The sequence below is a fragment of the Oryx dammah genome, unplaced genomic scaffold, assembly GCF_014754425.2.
Source record: "Oryx dammah isolate SB20612 unplaced genomic scaffold, SCBI_Odam_1.1 HiC_scaffold_23, whole genome shotgun sequence".
NCBI classification, from domain to species: Eukaryota; Metazoa; Chordata; class Mammalia; order Artiodactyla; family Bovidae; genus Oryx; species Oryx dammah.
The window spans coordinates 67,168,346-67,188,519 of NW_024070207.1; the positions used below are offsets into that span (position 1 = coordinate 67,168,346).

Below are 20,174 nucleotides of genomic sequence, written 5' to 3' on the forward strand. Positions count from 1 at the left end.
TGTTGATGAGTGGAGCTGTGTTCCCTCCCTGTTATTTCAGTTCAGGTCAGTGGCTCAGTCTTGTCTGACTCTTTGCGACCCCATGAATCACAGGACGCCAGGCCTCCCTGTCCATCATCATCTTCCGGAGTTCACTCAGACTCACATCCATTGAGTCAGTGATGCCATCCAGCCATCTCATCCTCTGTCATCCCCTTCTCCTCCTGCCCTCCATCCCTCCCAGCATCAGAGTCTTTTCCAATGAATCAACTCTTCGTATGAGGTGGCCAAAGTACTGGAGTTTCAGCTTTAGCATCATTCCCTCCAAAGAAATTCCAGGGCTAATCTCCATCAGAATGGACTGGTTGGATCTCCTTGCAATCCAAGGGACTCTCAAGAGTCTTCTCCAACACCAAGTTCAAAAGCATCAATTCTTTGGCACTCAGCTTTCTTCACAGTCCAACTCTCACATCCCTACATGACCACAGGAAAAACCATAGCCTTGACTAGACGGACCTTTGTTGGCAAAGTAATGTCTCTGCTTTTGAATATACTATCTAGGTTGGTCATAACTTTTCTTCCAAGGAGTAAGCGTCCTTTAATTTCTTGGCTGCAGTCACCATCTGCAGTGATTTTGGAGCACCCAAAAATAGTCTGACAGTGTTTCCACTGTTTCCCCATCTATTTCCCATGAAGGGATGGGACCGGATGCCATGATCTTCATTTTCTGAATGTTGAGCTTTAAGCCAATTTTTTCACTCTCCTCTTTTACTTTCATCAAGAGGCTTTTTAGTTCCTCTTCATTTTCTGCCATAAGGGTGGTGTCATTTGCATATCTGAAGTTATTGATATTTCTCCCGGCAATCTTGATTCCAGCTTGTGCTTCTTCCAGTCCAGCGTTTCTCATGATGTACTCTGCATATAAGTTAAATAAGCAGGGTGACAATATACAGCCTTGATGTACTCCTTTTCCTATTTGGAACCAGTCTGTTGTTCCATGTCCAGTTCTAACTGTTGCTTCCTGACCTGCATATAGGTTTCTCAAGAGGCAGGTCAGGTGGTCTGGTATTCCCATCTCTTTCAGAATTTCCCACAGTTTATTGTGATCCACACAAAGGCTTTGGCATAGTCAATAATGCAGAAATAGAGGTTTTTCTGGAACTCTCTTGCTTTTTCGATGATCCAGATGTTGGCAATTTGATCTCTGGTTCCTCTGCCTTTTCTAAACCAGCTTGAACATCTGGAAGTTCGTGGTTCACGTATTGCTGAAGCCTGGCTTGGAGAATTTGGAGCATTACTTTACTAGTGTGAGAGATGAGTGCAATGGTGTGGTAGCTTGAGCATTCTTTGCCATTGCCTTTCTTTGGGATTGGAATGAAAACTGACCTTATCCAGTCCTGTGGCCACTGCTGAGTTTCCAAATTTCCTGGCATATTGAGTGCAGCACTTTCACAGCATCATCTTTCAGGATTTGAAATAGCTCAACTGGAATTCCATCACCTCCGCTAGCTTTTTCACAGTGATGGTTTCTAAGGCCCACTTGACTTCACATTCCAGGATGTCTGGCTCTAGGTAAGTGATCACACCATCATGAATATCGTGGTCATGAAGATCTTTTTTGTATAGTTCTTCTGTGTATTCTTGCCACCTCTTCTTAATATCTTCTGCTTCTGTTAGGTTCAGACCATTTCTGTCCCTTATCGAGCTCATCTTTATGAAATGATCCCTTGGTGTCTCTAATTTTCTTGAAGAGATCTCTAGTCTTTCTCATTCTGTTGTTTTCCTCTATTTCTTTGCATTGATCACTGAGGAAGGCATTCTTTTCTCTTCTTGCTATTCTTTGGAACTCTGCATTGAGATGCTTATATCTTTCCTTTTCTCCTTTGCTTTTCACTTCTCTTCTTTTCACAGCTATTTGTAAGGCTCTCCCAGACAGCCATTTTGCTTTTTTGCATTTCTTTTCCGTGGGGATAGTCTCGATCCCTGTCTCCTGTACAATGTCACGAACCTCCGTCCATAGATCATCAGGCACTCTATCTATCAGATCTAGGCCCTTAAATCTATTTCTCACTTCCACTGTATAATCATAAGGGATTTGATTTAGGGCATACCTGAATGGTCTAGCGGTTTTCCCTACTTTCTTCAATTTGAGTCTGAATTTGGTAATAAGGAGTTCATGATCTGAGCCACAGTCAGCTCCTGGTCTTTTTTTGTTGACTGTATAGAGCTTCTCCATCTTTGGCTGGAAAGAATATAATCAGTCTGATTTCGGTGCTGACCATCTAGTGATGTCCATGTGTAGAGTCTTCCCTTGTGTTGTTGGAAGAGGGTGTTTGCTATGAGCAGTGCATTTTCTTGGCAAAACTCTAATTAGTCTTTGCCCTGCTTCATTCCATATTCCAAGGCCAAATTTCCCTGTTACTCCAGGTGTTTCTTGATTTCCTACTTTTGCATTCCAGTTCCTTATAATGAAAGGGACATCTTTTTGGGGTGTTAGTTCTAAAAGTTCTTGTAGGTCTTCATAGAACTGTTCAACTTCAGCTTCTTCAATGTTACTGGTTGGGGCATAGACTTGGATTACCATGATATTGAATGGTTTGCCTTGGAAACAAACAGAGATCATTCTGTCATTTTTGACATTGCATCCAAGTACTGCATTTCAGACTCTTTTGTTATTTACCTAGGGCTAAACTATGGTGGCGGTAATGAAGATAATGGCGACCTCCTTCAAAATGTCCCATGCATGTACTGCTATACTCAGTGCCCCCAACCCTGCAGCAGGCCACCGCTGACCCACGCCTCCAGTGGATACTCCCTGACACTCCTGCGCAAGTCTAGATCAATCTCTTGTGGGGTTACTGCTCTTTTCTTCTGGGTCCTAGTGCACACAAGGTTCTGTTTGTGCTCTTCAACAGTCTATTTCCCAGTCCTTTGTAAGTTCTTGCAGCTCTATGGTGGGGTTTACGATGACCTCCTCCAAGAAGGCTTATGCCATACCGAAGTCTGCTGCACCCAGAGCCCCTGCCCCTGTGGCAGTCTACTGCTGACCCTTATCTCCACAGGAAACACTGAAATAAGTTCTCAGTCTCTGTGGGGTCTATGGGTCCTAGTGCACACAAGGCTTCTTTGCCCTTGGACGTGGGGTTGTGATTCAAATCCAGGCCTCTTGGTACAGAGAAAGGGATCCCTCCTACACTCCTCGAAGTTGCTCTAGTGCCACGTGGCCACCGCTCAGGTGCATATCTTGCTCAAGGATATGTTTTTCCTAAGCTCTATGCTAATGATTATATAACAACAATATATCTTGATCTATGACATGTTTCTCCTTAACAAGAACCTTCTGACTATCCTGTTATCTTAAGATGTATGTTGTGTGAGTGGGTCTAATAAGACCTTTCCATTGTTAGTAACCAATTGAAAAAGTATATAAAGTGAAATTGAAGTCGCTCAGTCATGTCCAACTCTTTGTGACCCCATGGACTGTAGCCTACCAGGCTCCTCTGTTCATTGGATTTTCCAGGCAAGAGTAGTGGAGTGGGCTGCCATTTCCTTCTCCAGAGGATCTTCCTAACCCAGGGATCAAACCCAGGTCTCCTGCATTGCAGACAGACAGTTTACCATCTGAGCCACCAGGGAAGCCCCAAAGTATATAAAACCCTACACAAACTAGTGAGTGGGACACTCTCTGCCCCCTTCTGATGTCTATGCCAGAAGCTTTTTCTATCCCTTTTTTACTGTCATAAAACTTCCCACACGAAGCTCTGAGTGCCTGAAGCTGCATCTCTGGTCCCAAAGCAAAATTCTCTTCTTCAGAGATCACAAATCTGACACCACTCACCATAAGCTATCACTTCCGAGACATTCTTGAAGTTGTACAAAGAGGAAAGGACCAAAGGAATTTTCCCTCTAAAATGTGGGTAAGGTCCTAGTGAATGTTTTTAGAAAACAGTTTCATGACTCACACAGAACCTGAGAGTATGACACTCCTTCATCTATCCCATGGAAGGAAAGTTATGACCAACTTAGACAGCATATGAAAAAGCAGAGATATTACTTTGTCAACAAAGGTCCGTCTAGTCAAGGCTATGGTTTTTCCAGTAGTCATGTATGGATGTGAGTGTTGGACTAGAAAGAAAGCTGAGCCCTAAAGAATTGATGGTTTTGAACTGTGGTGTTGGAGAAGACTCTTGAGATCCCTTGGACTGCAAGGAGATCCAGTCAGTCCATTGTAAAGGAGATCAGTCCTGGGTGTTTGTTGAAGCTGAAACTCCGATACTTTGGCCACCTGATGCGAAGAGCTGATTCATTGGAAAAGACCCTGATGCTGGGAAAGATTAAGGGCAGGAGGAGAAGGGGATGACAGAGGATGAGATGGCTGTATGGCATCATTGACTCAATGGACATAAGTTTGGGTAGACTCTGGGAGTTGGTGATGGACAGGAAGGCCTGGTGTGCTGCAGTTCATGGGGTCACAAAGAGTTGGACACGACTGAGTGACTGAACTGAACTCATCTGCAAACAGGCATTCTAACAGTATTGGCTGAAAGTCTGCCACAAATTAAACTGTTCATATCTTGTTATTACTATTATTTTTTTAATATTCTATGCTTTCTCTGTGAAATTAGAAAGAGTGGATGCTTTTATTTCAATTCTTGGAAGTTTCTTGACAACTTGAAAACTTGACAACTTGAAAACTCAGCTGAGGATAGGGGAGATGAGAGCGGATATGATCCATACTTCATGCTCTACTTTGAGGAGTCTATGGGCCTGACACCCAGAAAAGACAGTCTGGAATTAGCACTTTCCAATTTACAGTTCTGTCACATATTTTGCTGTGAAATTTCACAGGAGAGGAAAGGAGGCCAAGACAAGTAGCATGACTTTGCACTCAGCTAGTAAGTGATTACATAGGGTTGAGATTCAAATCCAGGCCTCTTGGTACAGAGAAAGGGAACCCTCCTACACTGTTGGTAGGAATGTAAATTGGTACAGCCACTATGGAAAACAGTATGGCATTTCCTTAGAAAAAACTAAAAATAGAGCTATCATATGATGCACCAATCCCACTCCCAGGAATATACCCAGAGAAAGCCATAATTCAAAAAGATACATGCACCCCAGAGTTCATTGCAGCACTCTTTACAATAGCCAGGACTTGGAAACAACTTAGATGTCCATCAACAGAGGAAAGGATAAAGATGTGGTACATATAGACAATGGAATATTGCTGAGACATAAACAAGAATGAAGCTGTGCCATTTGCAATAACATGGATGGACATAGAGATTATTATACTGAGTGAAGTAAATTCAAGAAAGATGAATATCATGATATTACTTAAATGTGTAATCTAAAAAATGATACAAATGAAGTTACTTACAAAATAGAAACAGTCTCTTAGATGTATAAAACAAAATTAGGGTGATTGAAGGGGAGATGGGGAAGGATAAATTAGGAGTTTGGAATTAGTAGATACAAACTACTATATATAGGATAGATAAACAACAAGGTTCTATTGTATAGCACAGGGAACTATATTCAATATCGTGTAATAACTTATAATAGAAAAGAATATATATATGTATAACTGAATTACTTTGCTGTACACCAGAAACTAATACAACATTGTAAATCAGCTATACTTCAATAAATAAATATAACAAATCCAGTCCTCTTGACCTCCACTCCAGTGCTCTTACCACCTCAGCACAGGTGGTGCAAACAGATCTTGACACCTGCTCTCCAAGTACTGCTGAAGGGACTGTGGGTGACATGGGCCCAGAATGCTATCTAGAATTCTATTCTTTTCTTTTAAATGCTTACTCTTGATACTTCTGAGGTGTGGTGAAACCCAGTCAAGAATCACTGTGGTAGTCAAAATTAAAATTAGCTCTAAACTTGCATATGTAATCTTAGTGAGTTTATTAGACTAACAAGCGCATTTTTAAAGGACTGTGAAAAGTTAGAAAGCATATTCTGCCCAGTAGTTACAGCAGCACTTAATTTAGGATGTACCTGGGGATCCCAAATTCTTTTATTCCAGTTTTATTGTTATATTGTTATGCTGCTGCTGCTAAGTCGCTTCAGTGGTGTCCGACTCTGTGCGACCCCAGAGACGGCAGTCCACCAGGCTCCCCCGTCCCTGGGATTCTCCAGGCAATTAACTGACATATAAAATTGTGTAAGATATACAACACAATGATGTGATATTTGTATATGTCAAAAAGAGTATCACAATAAGTTTAGCTAAAATCCATCACCTCACATAGTTACAAAAATTTTTTTCCTTGTGAAGAGAACTGTTAAGACCTACTATTTTTAGCAATTTTCAAATATACAAAATGGTACTTTTAGTTACAGGCATCATGCTGTGCATTAGATCCTCAGAACTTATTTATCTTATAACCAGAAGCTTGTACCTTTAGAACACTTTCACCCAATTGTCCTACCCCCACCTCCTGCCTCTGGCAACCACAAATCTGATCCCTGTTTCTATGAATTTGGTTTTTTAGATTCCACATAAGAGCAAGCTCATACAGTATTTGTCTTTCTCTGACTTATTTCACTTAGCATAGTGCCCTCAAAGTGTATCCATATTGTTGCAAGTGGGAAGATTTCTCTATTTTTTATGGATGAGTTTTATTCCCTGCATATACATACCACATTTTCTTTATCCATTCATCCGCTGTTGGACATTTATTTCCAGATCTTTGCTATTGTGACTAGTACTGCAGTGAACATGGAGGTGCAGATATCTCTTTAAATCCCAAATTCTTAGAGCTTCTTAGGTCTTCGGGTACAGGTGGAAAGGTTTAAGCAGTAGGAAATAAGGCTTTTTGAGTGATATGAAAAGAAATGTTATGCCATCTCCATGTAATGCCACTGTCTATAGTGGAATTTGTGAACAAATTACTTTGAAAAAAACATTATTGTCTCGATCCTCCAGTCTCTAAGACTGCTATCTCTTGCTACCATTCTGGGAAGGATTTCTTTCCATAATTCCCTGTATATTGCTGGGATGCAACCAAGGGTCAAGGGAAACAACATACCTGTGAGAAACTCTTGGTACATATTCCTGCTGTTCATCTTTCTGTAGTCAGATTTTCTCTAAAATAAACTTTTCTCTTGGGAATCTTCAAAACCTCAAGATGATTGCTGAGCTCCTAGGACATGTGACCAAGCTAAAAGCATTTTCTTCCTCTTTGGATCTCCCCCCGACCCCGAGGAACTAAGGGAGTTTCAAATCCTGTTTGATATGTGTTATGAAACAAACATTTTTAGTGAGATTTCACTTTCTGCTCACCACAAGTTTCTCCAGATTTCTTCCTCCCTGGGAGCTCTTGGGGTTACTCTACTGGTTCAAGCCCTGCGTTGAGAGAAATTCTAACCAATATGTCTAGAATTGCACATATGGATTGGGTGTGCTTCATCTTCATCCAGATCTCAGCTGTGTCTGAGCATTGTGGTCAGGCTGTCTCTTCCTGCTTCCTTCCCCTCTGACTCCTTTCTACCACAAACTTAGCTGCCAGTTTGACAGTATTGCCTGTGTTGTCTTATATTTTCTTTGAAGTGCAGAATTTGTTACTTTCTCCTAATGATGGCCAAAAGAAGCCTGTAAAGAGACTGAATTCTGAACCTACAACATGATCAAGAACTAACTTGAAACCATTACTAAAGGGTGGGAGGAAGAAACATCACAAAAACCCATTTATAGGGCCAATTCTTGGCAGAACTGAGAAATTTCTAGCCAGGTCTTAGTAGTTTTAACCTTAGTACTCTCTCCTTCATACACCTCTAGAGTATCCGGGGCCAAGATTTTGTACCATGTGTGTCACACTCCAGACACTTGGAGAGAAACCTTCCTTTGACAGCCCAGTGCTTCTCACTTTTAAGTACTGAAACTACAAGGTTTCAGTAGAAGTGTTTCTCAGAAAAAGAGATAAAAGCATAATAGTATTGTTTTGCAAAAACATCATAATGGGGAGGGGGGGTAACCCCTGGACAACATGTTTTTTTGTGAGTCAGGAGACATTCCCTAGCAGGATCCCTGAGGTTTGTAGCAATGCCTTTCTTGGGAAGAAAGGACCCCTTTTTGGCTTTTTCGAAACTCTCACCTATTCTATGTATCCTCTTGTTTTTGAATAAAAATAGTTAATGGCAACTTCCCTGGTGGTCCAGTGGTTACGAATATGCCTTCCAATGCAGGGGACATGGGTTTGATCCCTCGTCAGGGACATAAGATCCCACATGCCTTGGGGCAACTAAACCTGTGCACCACAACTAGGGAGAAGCCTCTGTGCCACAAGGAAAGATTCCACATGCCTCGGCTAAGACTCAATGCAGCCAATAAATAATAAATAAATAGAAACGATTTATCATCTGCCAGGTGTAATTAGTACTTTACATGTATTTACTAGGGTAACAAGTAATTCTATGAAGTAAATACCATTGTTCCAGTTTTTAGTTTTTAGATGAGGAAACAGACACAGAAAAATAAGTAGTCCAAGGTCACCTAGCCGGTAAGGAACAGAGCTGTGATGGTATCACTGTTTACCCAAGACCATGTGGCTTCTCTTAATCCTTATACTTTCTGCTGGTGAGCTGGGTTGATACACGGATCTAACTATTCCTTTGCAATATCCTTGGCAGGTTCCTATGCAATATTGTTCTTTATAGCATCGGACTTTACTTTGACCACAGACATATCCGCAGCAGAGTGTCATTTCCACTTTGGCCCAGCCACTTCATTCTTTCTGGAGCTATTAGTAATTGCCCTCCCTTCTTCCCCAGTAGCATATTGGACCCCTTCCTACCTGTGGGGCTCATATTCTGGTATCATATATTTTTGTGTTTTAATACTATTCATGGGGTTCTCACAGTAAAAATACTGGAGTGGGTTGCCATTTCCTTCTCCAGTGGACCACGTTTTGTAGGAACTCTTCACTATGACCCATTTGTCTTGGATGGCCCTGTATGACATGGCTCATAGCGTCATTGAGTTATGCAAGCCCCTTTGCCACAAGGCTGCGATCCATGAATGCAAGAATAGCTGGAACTCTCCTATAATACTGGCAGGAAGGTAAGATGGCACAACCAGTCTAGAGGAGTTTGGTTATTTCTTACAGACACTCACCATATGACCCAGCAAACAAACTCCTGAGCATTTACCCTAGACCAGGATTTCTCAGCCCTGGCACTATTGACATCTCAGGCCAGCTAATTCTTGATTGGGTGGTGGGGAGCAGGTTGTTCTATCCTTTGGAGGATATTTAGCAGCATCCCTGATTTGTGCATTCCAGTGATGCAAGTAGCACCACCTTCCACCAAGATGAGACAATCAAAATGTCTCCAAACATTGTCAGACATCCCTTGAGATTGCAAAATAGCCCCCACTTGAGAACCACATTGCTAGAGAAATGAAACTTAAGTTCATGCAAACCCAAGTTCATGCAAATACCTAAACCCAAAATGTTCATGAGTGTCTTATTCACAATTGCCAAAAACTAGAACCCAAATATCCTTCAATGGAGAAAGGAATAAGAAAACAATGCTAAGTCCATGCAGTGTAGTACTACTACTACAGCAAAAAAATAAAATAAAATAAAGTCATTGATATACACATTAAATTTAATGGACCTCAAAGTTATTATGCTGAGTGAAAGTCAGTCTCAAAATGTTACAGAATGTATGGTTCCATTTACATGGCATTCTTGAAAAGTCAAAATTATAAGGACAAAAAGGTAGACCAGTGGTTGTCAGAAGTTAGGAATGAAGGGAAAATGTGGCAAAGGGATAACATGAGTTGAGTTTTGGTGGGTAGTAGAACTCTTCTGTATACTGACTACTGTGGTGTTTACATGTACCATAGCTCACAGAACTGTATACCAAAAGAAAGATCCAATTTTATTGTATGTTCAAAGTAAAAAAAAAAATTTTAATTTGGCTGCATCAGGTCTTAGCTATGGCCTATGGGCTCTTCCTTACAAGGTGTAGGCTTCTCTCTCTAGTTGTGCCTCACAGGCTTAGTTGCCCCATGGCATGTGGAATCTTAGTTCCCTGATCAAGGATTGAACCTGCATCCCCTGCATTGGAAGGTAGATTCTTAATCACTGGACCACCAGGGAGGTCCTAAAATTTTTTTAAATAGGAAGTTTTTAAAAACCTGGGACACAAGGTTTTTGGATGTTATTAAGTGAAGCTGTGATTCCAGGAGCTGCTATAGCCATCTTGTCTTTGATTATGTCAGTGGTAATGAACTTTGGAACTGCCCCTCTCAGGACTTCTTGCTGTGTGACATAATATATCTCCTTTATACTTAGGAGATGTGGTATATATATACAATGGAATACTACTCAGCCATAAAAAGAAAAAAAGAATGAAATTACCATTTGCAGCAACATGGATGCAACTAGAGATTATCATATTAAGTGAAGTAAACAAAGACAAACATCATGTGATATCACTTACATGTGAAAGCTTTAAAAAATACAAATGAGAATGGATAAAAAAGCTGTGGTACACATACACAATGGAATATTACTCAGCTATTAAAAAGAATGCATTTGAATCAGTTCTAATGAGGTGGATGAAACTGGAGCCTATTATACAGAGTGAGGTAAGTCAGAAAGAAAAAAAAACAATACAGTATATTAATACATATATATGGTATTTAGAAAAGATAGTAACGATGACCCTATATGCGAGACAGCAAAAGAGACACAGATGTAAAGAACAGACTTTTGGACTCTGTGGGAGAAGGCAAGGGTGGGATGATTTGAGAGATAGCATTGAAACATGTATATTATCATATGTGGAATAGATCGCTAGTCCAGGTTCGATGAGACAGGGTGCTCAGGGCTGGTGCACTGGGATGACCCTGAGAGATGGGATGGGGAGGGAGGTGGGAGGGGGTTTCTAGATAGGGGACACATGTACACCCATGGCTGATTCATGTCAATGTATGGCAAAACCACTACAATATTGTAAAGTAATTAGCCTCCAATTAAAATAATTAAAAAATACAAATGAACTTATTTACAGAATAGAAATAGACCCACAGACATAGAAAAAAAATTTACAGCTACCAAAGACAAAAGGGCAGGGGAGGGATAAATTAGGAATATGGGATTAACATATATACATTACTACATATAAAATAGATAATCAACAAGGACCTACTCAATATTTTATAATATTATAATTTTATAATATAAAATATTTAAAATATAATTTTATAATATTATAATATCCTGGAAGATCCCACATTCCATGGGGCAATTAAGCCTGGTGCTGCAACTACTGAGCCCATGTGCCCTAGAGCCCATGCTCTGCAACAAAAGCCACCACAATGAGAAGCACGTGCACTGTAACTAGAGAGTAGGTCCCAACTGCCACAACTGGAGAAAGCCCGCATGCAGCAACAAAGACCCAGTGCAGCCATAAATAAATAAATAAATATTAAAGAAAAGAAACAGTGGATGCAAAAGTGAATGGTAAAAAGCTACAAGAAGGAAGAAGAGCTTAGAACTGATTCTGTGTTCTACAATATGACCTCTTCTACATGGCCTGTTGTTTTTCATTTCAATAAAGTTATTTGGATTTAAAATAATCTTTTAAAGTAATTGCTAATACTTCTGGCTAGATCTAAAGGTCATTAGTACTTTAGAATGAATTAATCTCAGTTTTTTATTATGTGATTCTAATAACTGCAATGAAGAAATTGAAATTTTGATTGGGTGAGGGTTAAGCAAATAATGCTCAAGTAATGGCAGCACTTCAGTTTACAGACAGGCTTGGGGGTTGGGGGAAGGGCTTTGACAATGAAAAGCTGGGGGCCATTCGAGGGCAATAGATACAATATGCCAAAGACTATTTCAAACTTTTTCAGAGAACTGCCTGCATGGAAGTTTTCAGATTTAAATTGCATGCAATCCTGTTTATACTAGCAATTTCATTTAAACCTTGTCCTCAAGAACCTTGCCTTTCACACCTTACTCATCACTCATTTCCACAACTAGTGGTCACATCTATGAAAAGGAAGCATTAAGCAATTCACAAATTTGACTAGGGCTCACTGGCTCTAGTCAAATTTGTGAAAGCAGCAGCCCAATCTCTCTCATCTCTATATGAATTTTAGCAGGGCCTTTAAAGCCTCCCCCAACAGAAGGTTTCTGGCTTCTTTGTTTTGTTTTGGTTTTGTCTGGGAGGATTTGAAACCTGACTGCACGTCTTTCTCAGAGGTCAGTCAAGACTCCAATAGGAAAGAGGGCTGGCCAACCAAGCAGATACCTCAGTGATTTTTTTCTACTTTCATTTTTAATCTTATTTTCATACCCTGAATAATCCCAAGGATTTAAGAGGGAAATAAAACTTAGTTTTTCTTTACAAATAAGTTTAAAACCCTTCATTAACTTGAATTAGTGTTAGGTATGGGAATATATTTTGGGTGGGGTCCTCATACACAAATAGGACTCCCCAGTTGCTACAAAAGCTCTTGTCTCCATTTAGCTCATTTAGGGTAGACAATCTATAAAGAAAGTATTACAGGCTATGAAGGAAAGGAGGACAGTTATATTCCTTTGTTTCTTATCACTAAAAGATACAGCAAGAGGAGTGAAGTCTGAAGGAAAACAGATTTCTTTCCTCTCACTCTTAGTGAATGTGTGGTACTGCCTCCAATCTTGCCCCATTGTTGATTAAAAAAAAAAAAAAAGACACCAAAACCACAAGGTAGTTTGAAACTTCTGGTAGAGGAGTTGGATGATATAACAAAATAGACACTGACAAAAAAATTCTTTTTTTTAGAATACTATAATTGTAAAGTTGAAGGCACATCCTTGGCAGAAATATGATCAGTTGCATGCTTGTGGAAAAACAAACTACTGAATATCTTGACTACAGTAGATGATTATTGCACAACATCGTCCACTGATGTTTTGGGTATTAATCAATGTTCAACAATGGTTAATTAAACATTTCTTTAACTAAAAGCATAAGATTGAGACGCCTGGTTTTGGCTATAAAAGGCATTTATTATCAATGCCATTACAGAAGCTCTTTTCACTGAAGAACAAGAATTCGTGCTTTTGTATTTTATCTGGTTACCCATACCAGATAAACTTTCAGAAAAACTACAGAAAGTTAGTGTAAAAATAGCTAATAATTTGGCATGAATCTAAATATTTTATATTTGGTAAAACAGTATTTTTAAAATATAGAAAATAAACAAAAAAATCTAAAAGGAGTGAGTCCAGAAATGTTTTTATTTTATTAAAACAACCAGTAACCAGATGCCTCACCCAAAGAAAATAATAAAATAGAGTAAAATAAATATTAAGGAAAATAATTTTAAAGCAAGATCCACAAGTAATGGAAAAAATTCACTAAGAACATACATTTTTGATTTTTAAGCTGAATATATAAAAGATATGGACATTTAAATTTTTGGAAACATTTTGTCTACAATGCAATTTTAAGTATTCTTAACAAGGTATACATCCAATAGAATAACCTTTAAAAAGTTAAAGCAAAGTATAAAATTATTTGTTCACAAGGCATCAAATCTAATACTCTAAAATGTTGATACTAAACTAGGAAAAATAACACTTCTATTGTCACAACTGACAACCATACTTCTTTAGACAATGATACTAAATAGTTATGTTTTAACCTTTGAAATATAAAAGGCATCTTTGGGTATTTAAGATAAAAGATGCCCCTTAGTTGAGTCTGAATCAGCACTGGATATGACAACATCCTTGTTATCATCAGACTGAGGGCATGGTTGCTGAATGAATACAGAAGAGTGACGAAGGAACAACAAAAAACGAACTTCAAATATTCTAATATCAAATTCAAATATAAATCCATTTCCTTCTATATGGTAACGTGTATAAGTGTATGATACGAGTAAACACAGATGCATATGCTCACATTTATAAAGTTTGTTCTTATTAGTAAATAATTACCTAAAGCTAGTTACTAACTCAAAGCAGGGGGTTTGATCCCCTCTGTATATCACCTCTCTCTTTGGTGACTACAGATGCTCTATGAAGCTAATGGGAGCTCAGAATTTCAAGAGACTTGTGGAAGAGAATTCAAAGATAGTGACAGATATTTAAAGTAGGATTCTTTTGAAATGGCATGTTTTCTATTCCTGTACAAAAGGCTAAATTATATTCTTGATTTTTCTCAGATTATATAGGCTCTCTTCTCATTGTCCTATGGTGTGCATCTCTTGGCATGTGGGGCCAAATGGACAATTCTAACACACACATGAAATAAAAGCAGTAACTGGCTATGTTCTAGTGCTTCAGAGAGACAGCAATGAAAATGAGGGGAAAGGTGTCTCTTTTTTCAAAAGTCTCTATTATACATTTTTTTGTATTAGCTATTTCTTCTAGAAGAAACAAGTTATGGTATGATGGACCACTGGGATCGAAATAAGAAACAAGTATTAAAATTCAAAGTGAAAGCATGGAAGATGGCATAGGCATTGGTCTAAAAAAAGCCTAGACATACAAATTCATTCATACTTCATTAAAATTGGTTTGCTTTTCTAGATTAAAAGCACCTTCATCACATTTTAGTTCTCTTTTTAAGATAGCTGAGATAAAAACGAGATCTTTTCCAAATCTTAAAAGTCAATGTAGAATTATGTTGTAAACTTTTTGAGTCTGTATGAAAGAATAAGAGAAAAAGGAAGTTGGGGAAGAAGAAACCCATCCCCTACTCCCACATGATTTGACTCTGCTCTGTAAAAACAATTTTAATATTTACTGCTGACCTCAAGGGGATATAATAACTAATATTTACTGAGTATAAATCTTATGTGCTAGGCATTGAGTTAGCAGCTTTACATGTGACAATGGGACTAGACATTAGGAACTTACGAGTTTTTTTCACTTACATATTCTGCATCTGAAATCCACCTTGCAGATAACAAATTAGTTTAAATAGTCATACAAGTACCAGACCTCTGACCAATGTATTAACTCCCAGGCACTCACAGGGCAATTTCTAAGTTTATATGCCAATGAGAAGCCCATAAATCTGCCAATCACACAAACTAGCAAGTGCAAATATTTTAAACTACAGACAAATATAGATTTGGCTAAAAGGTATCACAACCTAGGGAAATTCTCATTTCTGTATTACAATTTACTACAGTTTTTGGAAAAAGCAGCTTAGTGTAATGGCATTATTTTAAAGTCATTTTGAGAGATTATCTAAAACAATAAGACAATTAAAATCTATTAAACTATAAATATCAGCTAATGTCTTGTACTCTCTCCAAAAAGGACAGATTTAGTGAATCCAGGTTTTCATTCCAATCCCAAAGAAGGGTAATGTCAAAGAATGTTCAACCTACCATACAACTGCACTCATTTCACATGCTAGTAAAGTAATGCTCAAAATTCTCCACACCAGGCTTCAACAGTATGTGGACCAAGAACTTCCAGATGTTCAAGCTGAATATAGAACAGGCAGAGGAACCAGAGATCAAACTGCCAATATCCACTGGATCAAAGAAAAAAGCAAGAGAATTCTAGAAAAACATCTACTTTTGCCTCATTGACTACACTAAAGCCTTTGACTTTGTGATCAAAACAAACTGTGGAAAATTCTTAAAGAAATGGGAGTACCAGACCACCTTAACTGCCTCCTGCAAAACCTGTATGCAGGTCAAGAAGCAACAGTTAGAACCAGACAAGGAACAATAGACTGGTTCCAAGTTGGGAAAGGAGTACATCAAGGCTATATATTGTTACCCTGCTTGTTTAACTTATATGCAGAGTACATCATGCGAAATGTCAGGCTGGATGAAGCACAACCTGGAATCAAGACTGGCACGAGAAGTATCAACAACCTCAGATATGCAGATGACACCACACTTATGGTAGAAAGTGATGAGGAACTAAAGAGCCTCTAGATGAAAGTAAAAGTGGACAGTGAAAAAGCTGACTTAAAACTCAATGGAGTGCCCAGCCTTCCACTGAAGACTGGTCTGCAGCCCCCACCACCCAGGCCACAGAATGGGTAGGAATCACCACTCAGTGGTCGTAAGCTGTTCTTCCAGACACTTGTAGAACTTCCACAAACTTCCACCAAAATGGAAATTTGGTTGATGGAAAATAAACTGTTTCTAAAAGATAAAACTCAACATTCAAAAAATGAATATCATGGCATTTAGTCCCATTACTTCAGGGCAAATAGATGGGGAATAAAAGGAAACAGTGACAGACTTTATTTTCTTGGGTTCCAGTCACAGACTGTGACCATAGCTATGAAATTAAAAGACACTTGTTCCTTGGAAGAAAAGCTATGACCAATCTAGACAGCATATTAAAAAGCAGAGATATTACTTTGCCAACAAAGGTCCATATAGTCAAAGGTGTGGTTTTTCCAGTAGTCACTTATGGATGTGAGAGTTGGACATAAAGAAGGCTAAGCACCGAAGAATTGATGCTTTTAAACTGTGGTGTTGGAGAAGACTCTTGAGAGTCCCTTGGACTGCAAGGCGATCAAACCAGTCAATCCTAAAGGAAATCAGTCCTGAATATTCATTGGAAGGACGGATGCTGAAGCTGAAGCTCCAAACCTTTGGCCATCTGATGTGAAGAAATGACTCACTGGAAAAGATTCTGATGCTGGGAAAGATTCATGGCAGGAAGAGAACGGGACAACACAGGATGAGATGGTTGGATGACATCACTGACTTAATACACATGAGTTTGAGCAAGCTCTGGGAGATGGTGAAGGACAGTGAAACCTGGCATGCTGCAATCCATGGGGTGGCATAGAGTTAGATGTGACTGAGTGAACAACACCAAGAATAACAACAAGGTAACTTTATGACCAGTATATGTTAAAGATGGTAGTGTCAATCTTTGGGGGAAAAAAAATCAATTGTAGAAGTGGCACAAAATCTTAAGTTCCTGAATCGAGGCAGAAATACTAAGAACTTATAGCTGAACTCAGCAGGAGTGAACTGAAAGATTACACAGAGCGTATGCAGGTCAAGAAGCAACAGTTAGAACTGGACATGGAACAACAGACTGGTTCCAAATAGGAAAAGGAGTATGTCAAGGCTGTATATTGTCACCCTGCTTATTTAACTTACATGCAGAGTACATCATGAGAAACGCTGGACTGGAAGAAACACAAGCTGGAATCAAGATTGCTGGGAGAAATATCAATAACCTCAGGTATGCAGATGACACCACCCTTATGGCAGAAAGTGAAGAGGAACTAAAAAGCCTCTTGATGAAAGTAAAAGAGGAAAGTGAAAAAGTTGGCTTAAAGCTCAACATTCAGAAAACGAAGATCATGGCATCCGGTCCCATCACTTCATGGCAACTAGATGGGGAAATAGTGGAAACAGTGTCAGACTTTATCTTTTTGGGCTCCAAAATCCCTGCAGATGGTGACTGCAGCCATGAAATTAAAAGATGCTTACTCCTTGGAAGAAAAGTTATGACCAACCTAGATAGCATATTGAAAAGCAGAGACATTACTTTGCCAACAAAGGTCCATTTAGTCAAGCCTATGGTTTTTCCAATGGTCATGTACGGATGTGAGAGTTGGACTGTGAAGAAAGCTGAGCACTGAAGAATTGATGCTTTTGAACTGTGGTGTTGGAGAAGACTCTTGAGAGTCCCTTGGACTGCAAGGAGATCCAACCAGTCCATTCTAAAGGAGATCAGCCCTGGGTGTTCTTTGGAAGGAATGATGCTAAAGCTGAAACTCCAATACCTTGGCCACCTCATGCGAAGAGTTGACTCATTGGAAAAGACTCTGATGCTGGGAAGGATTGGAGGCAGGAGGAAAAGGGGACGACAGAGGATGAGATGGCTGGATGGCATCACTGACTCAATGGACGTGAGTTTGAGTGAACTCCAGGAGATGGACAGGGAGCCTGGCGTGCTGCGATTCATGGGGTCACAAAGAGTCAGACCCAACTAAGCGACTGAACTGAAATGAACTGAACTGAAGGAGTCACTGAAGGAAGAATCTGATGTATTTTTTTTAACAGTGGAAAGATGGGAAGCAGGGAACTATATAGTATATAGGCCCTTAAGGTCTTTGAACTAAAAGATAAAGAAACAAAGAAGGTACTGGAAAAGTCGTCAGTTACTTTTGTCAATGAGAAGCTATCTACACTTAGCTCACACACTGGGGCATCTAAGAAAGCAACCACAAAAACCAAGATGCAGGGAGAATAAGAGGGGAAGAAAGTGTAATAAATAAGGCACGTCTATTTTTAAACAATTTCTACTGTTTTCCTTCAAAAACTAGACGTTTTATACAGTGCTTTGAAAGCCACTGCTCCCTAATCTGGCAGGCAGGGAGAAGGGCTCAAGAATCTCAAGATTATGCACTCAAATTTTACAATGTTTAATTATCTTTTCTTGAACTTTTAGTCAAATAAAAAATTATTTATGACTTCAGCAGCAATTCAGCATCTTCAGCTGTAGGACTTGTAAACCTCAATGCTCTACCTTATCTGTTGCTAGTGAAAACAAAAAATACTGGAATTTCATTTTCAATAAAGCTAGGTTCTGAGCTGATGCCCTGAAAAAGATATTTTTGTCATCAGACAAATGCAATTCAAATAGGTTCCCTAAAATGAGAGCATGAGACCAACATAAAGCCTTGCAATATTTTAAAAAGCTAAGGTGATCATGAATACTGTGTCAGTGCAGGACAACATCATCTAGCAGCATTCTCTGTGGCCTGTTATAACGCACTGTCGTCATCTTCCCTGTAGTCTCCGACCAGGAGTGAATGCTTGTCAGGTTCACTGGTACCAACGCTGTTTAGTGATCGTTTATCAGACAGTAGTGAATTTATGGAGGCTCTACTGTAATTAACAATTCGGTCCAGCAAACCCAGTTTAGGAGAATTTCTTGAGGTATCCTCTATTCCAACATGAACACTTATTTCTGAAGGACTTTTCTGTCCCAGTTGGTTTCGGGCATGTAGTTCATAATTCTCATAAGTTGGTTTCCTGTAACTGGAAAGATGCAAAAGTAGACTAGTTTGAAATGATCAAATGTGAACCAGGCACTTGTTACATTCAAAAATGAAGAGATTTGGACAGTATGAAATGTATAAAGGTGGTCCCTGCTAGGAAATTAGCTCAAAAGGAGTTGTGTGAGGTCACGTGATCAGAAATCCTACTTCTCAGAGCCAGTGTACTAGATTTTACACCCTCAGTGCTTGTGGTTGCTCTGTATAGACTACATAAGGTGATAATTACATAAAGTTAATATTTATCATTAAAAACAGTTTGGGCTTATCATTAATCAATACAAGAATAAAACCTAGCAAGACTGACTGTGGATGATAAAAGGAATACAAAAGAGAAGTGTGAGCAAGCCATTATACTTACAGTTTAAGGAAGAGTGAAGAAAGTACTACTGAAACAGATGAAGCAGCCATTGCAGCAGATCCCATCCAGGGCTGCAAAACCAAACCAATGGGCATAAAAACTCCTAGGAAATAAGTTTGGATTAATTAGAGCAGACAGTACTAAACACACTACCAATGTGTTCCTAATACATATATACAAATCATTTCCTTCCTCAATATTTAAGCAACAATTTATCCTCCTGTTGGTACAGATTTATGTCATTGCCAATTTTTCACTAACACAGTGTTGCTGTGAACATTCTTGTACATGTCTCCTTGTGTATGTTTGAGAACTTCCCTAGGGTACATACAGAGGTGAAACAGCTGGATTATAACATGGGCACATCTTCAACTTTAGGTAGATGCTTCTCAGTTGTTCTCCAAAGTGGCTATACCAGATCACAAACCCCCCAATAATGTATTAGAGTTCATATTCTACAAACTTATCTACACTTGGTTTTGACAGACATTTTAAAACTTGTTCAAATGATAGAGATGAGATAGACTTACTGCACTTGTAGTTTTTTATGTGCTAATCTGTATTTTTATACTTTTTCTACAGTGACTATATATTACTTGTATAATTTTTCAAAAATAACTTGCTCTATGAATTAATCTCCCTGGACTTTGATTGTTCTTTTACTTTGTCCTCTCTGTGTTTCCCTGTTGATAACCAGCTTTGTAATTGTTCTCATGTTCTTCATGTTCATCTTTGGCTCTCTAACCAGAGAGAACAAAAAGAAAGTGATAATTATTTTTCTTTCTTTTTTAAAAAAATTATT

The 20,174-nt window shown here is 39.0% G+C and overlaps 1 protein-coding gene across 1 annotated transcript in view; it reads right to left on the reverse strand.

Annotated features, from left to right (window-relative positions):
* Window positions 1-18,000: 18,000 nt before the first annotated feature.
* ATP7A (ATPase copper transporting alpha) overlaps window positions 18,001-20,174 on the reverse strand; it is a 79,386-nt gene continuing 77,212 nt past the window's right edge. Inside the window, exons 21-22 of the mRNA XM_040265647.1 lie at window positions 19,373-19,475; window positions 18,001-18,994 (exon numbers count right to left, since the gene is read on the reverse strand). Of these exons, the coding sequence (XP_040121581.1) occupies window positions 18,718-18,994; window positions 19,373-19,475 (380 nt within the window). The 3' untranslated portion in view covers window positions 18,001-18,717. The remainder of the gene's footprint in view (window positions 18,995-19,372; window positions 19,476-20,174) is intronic.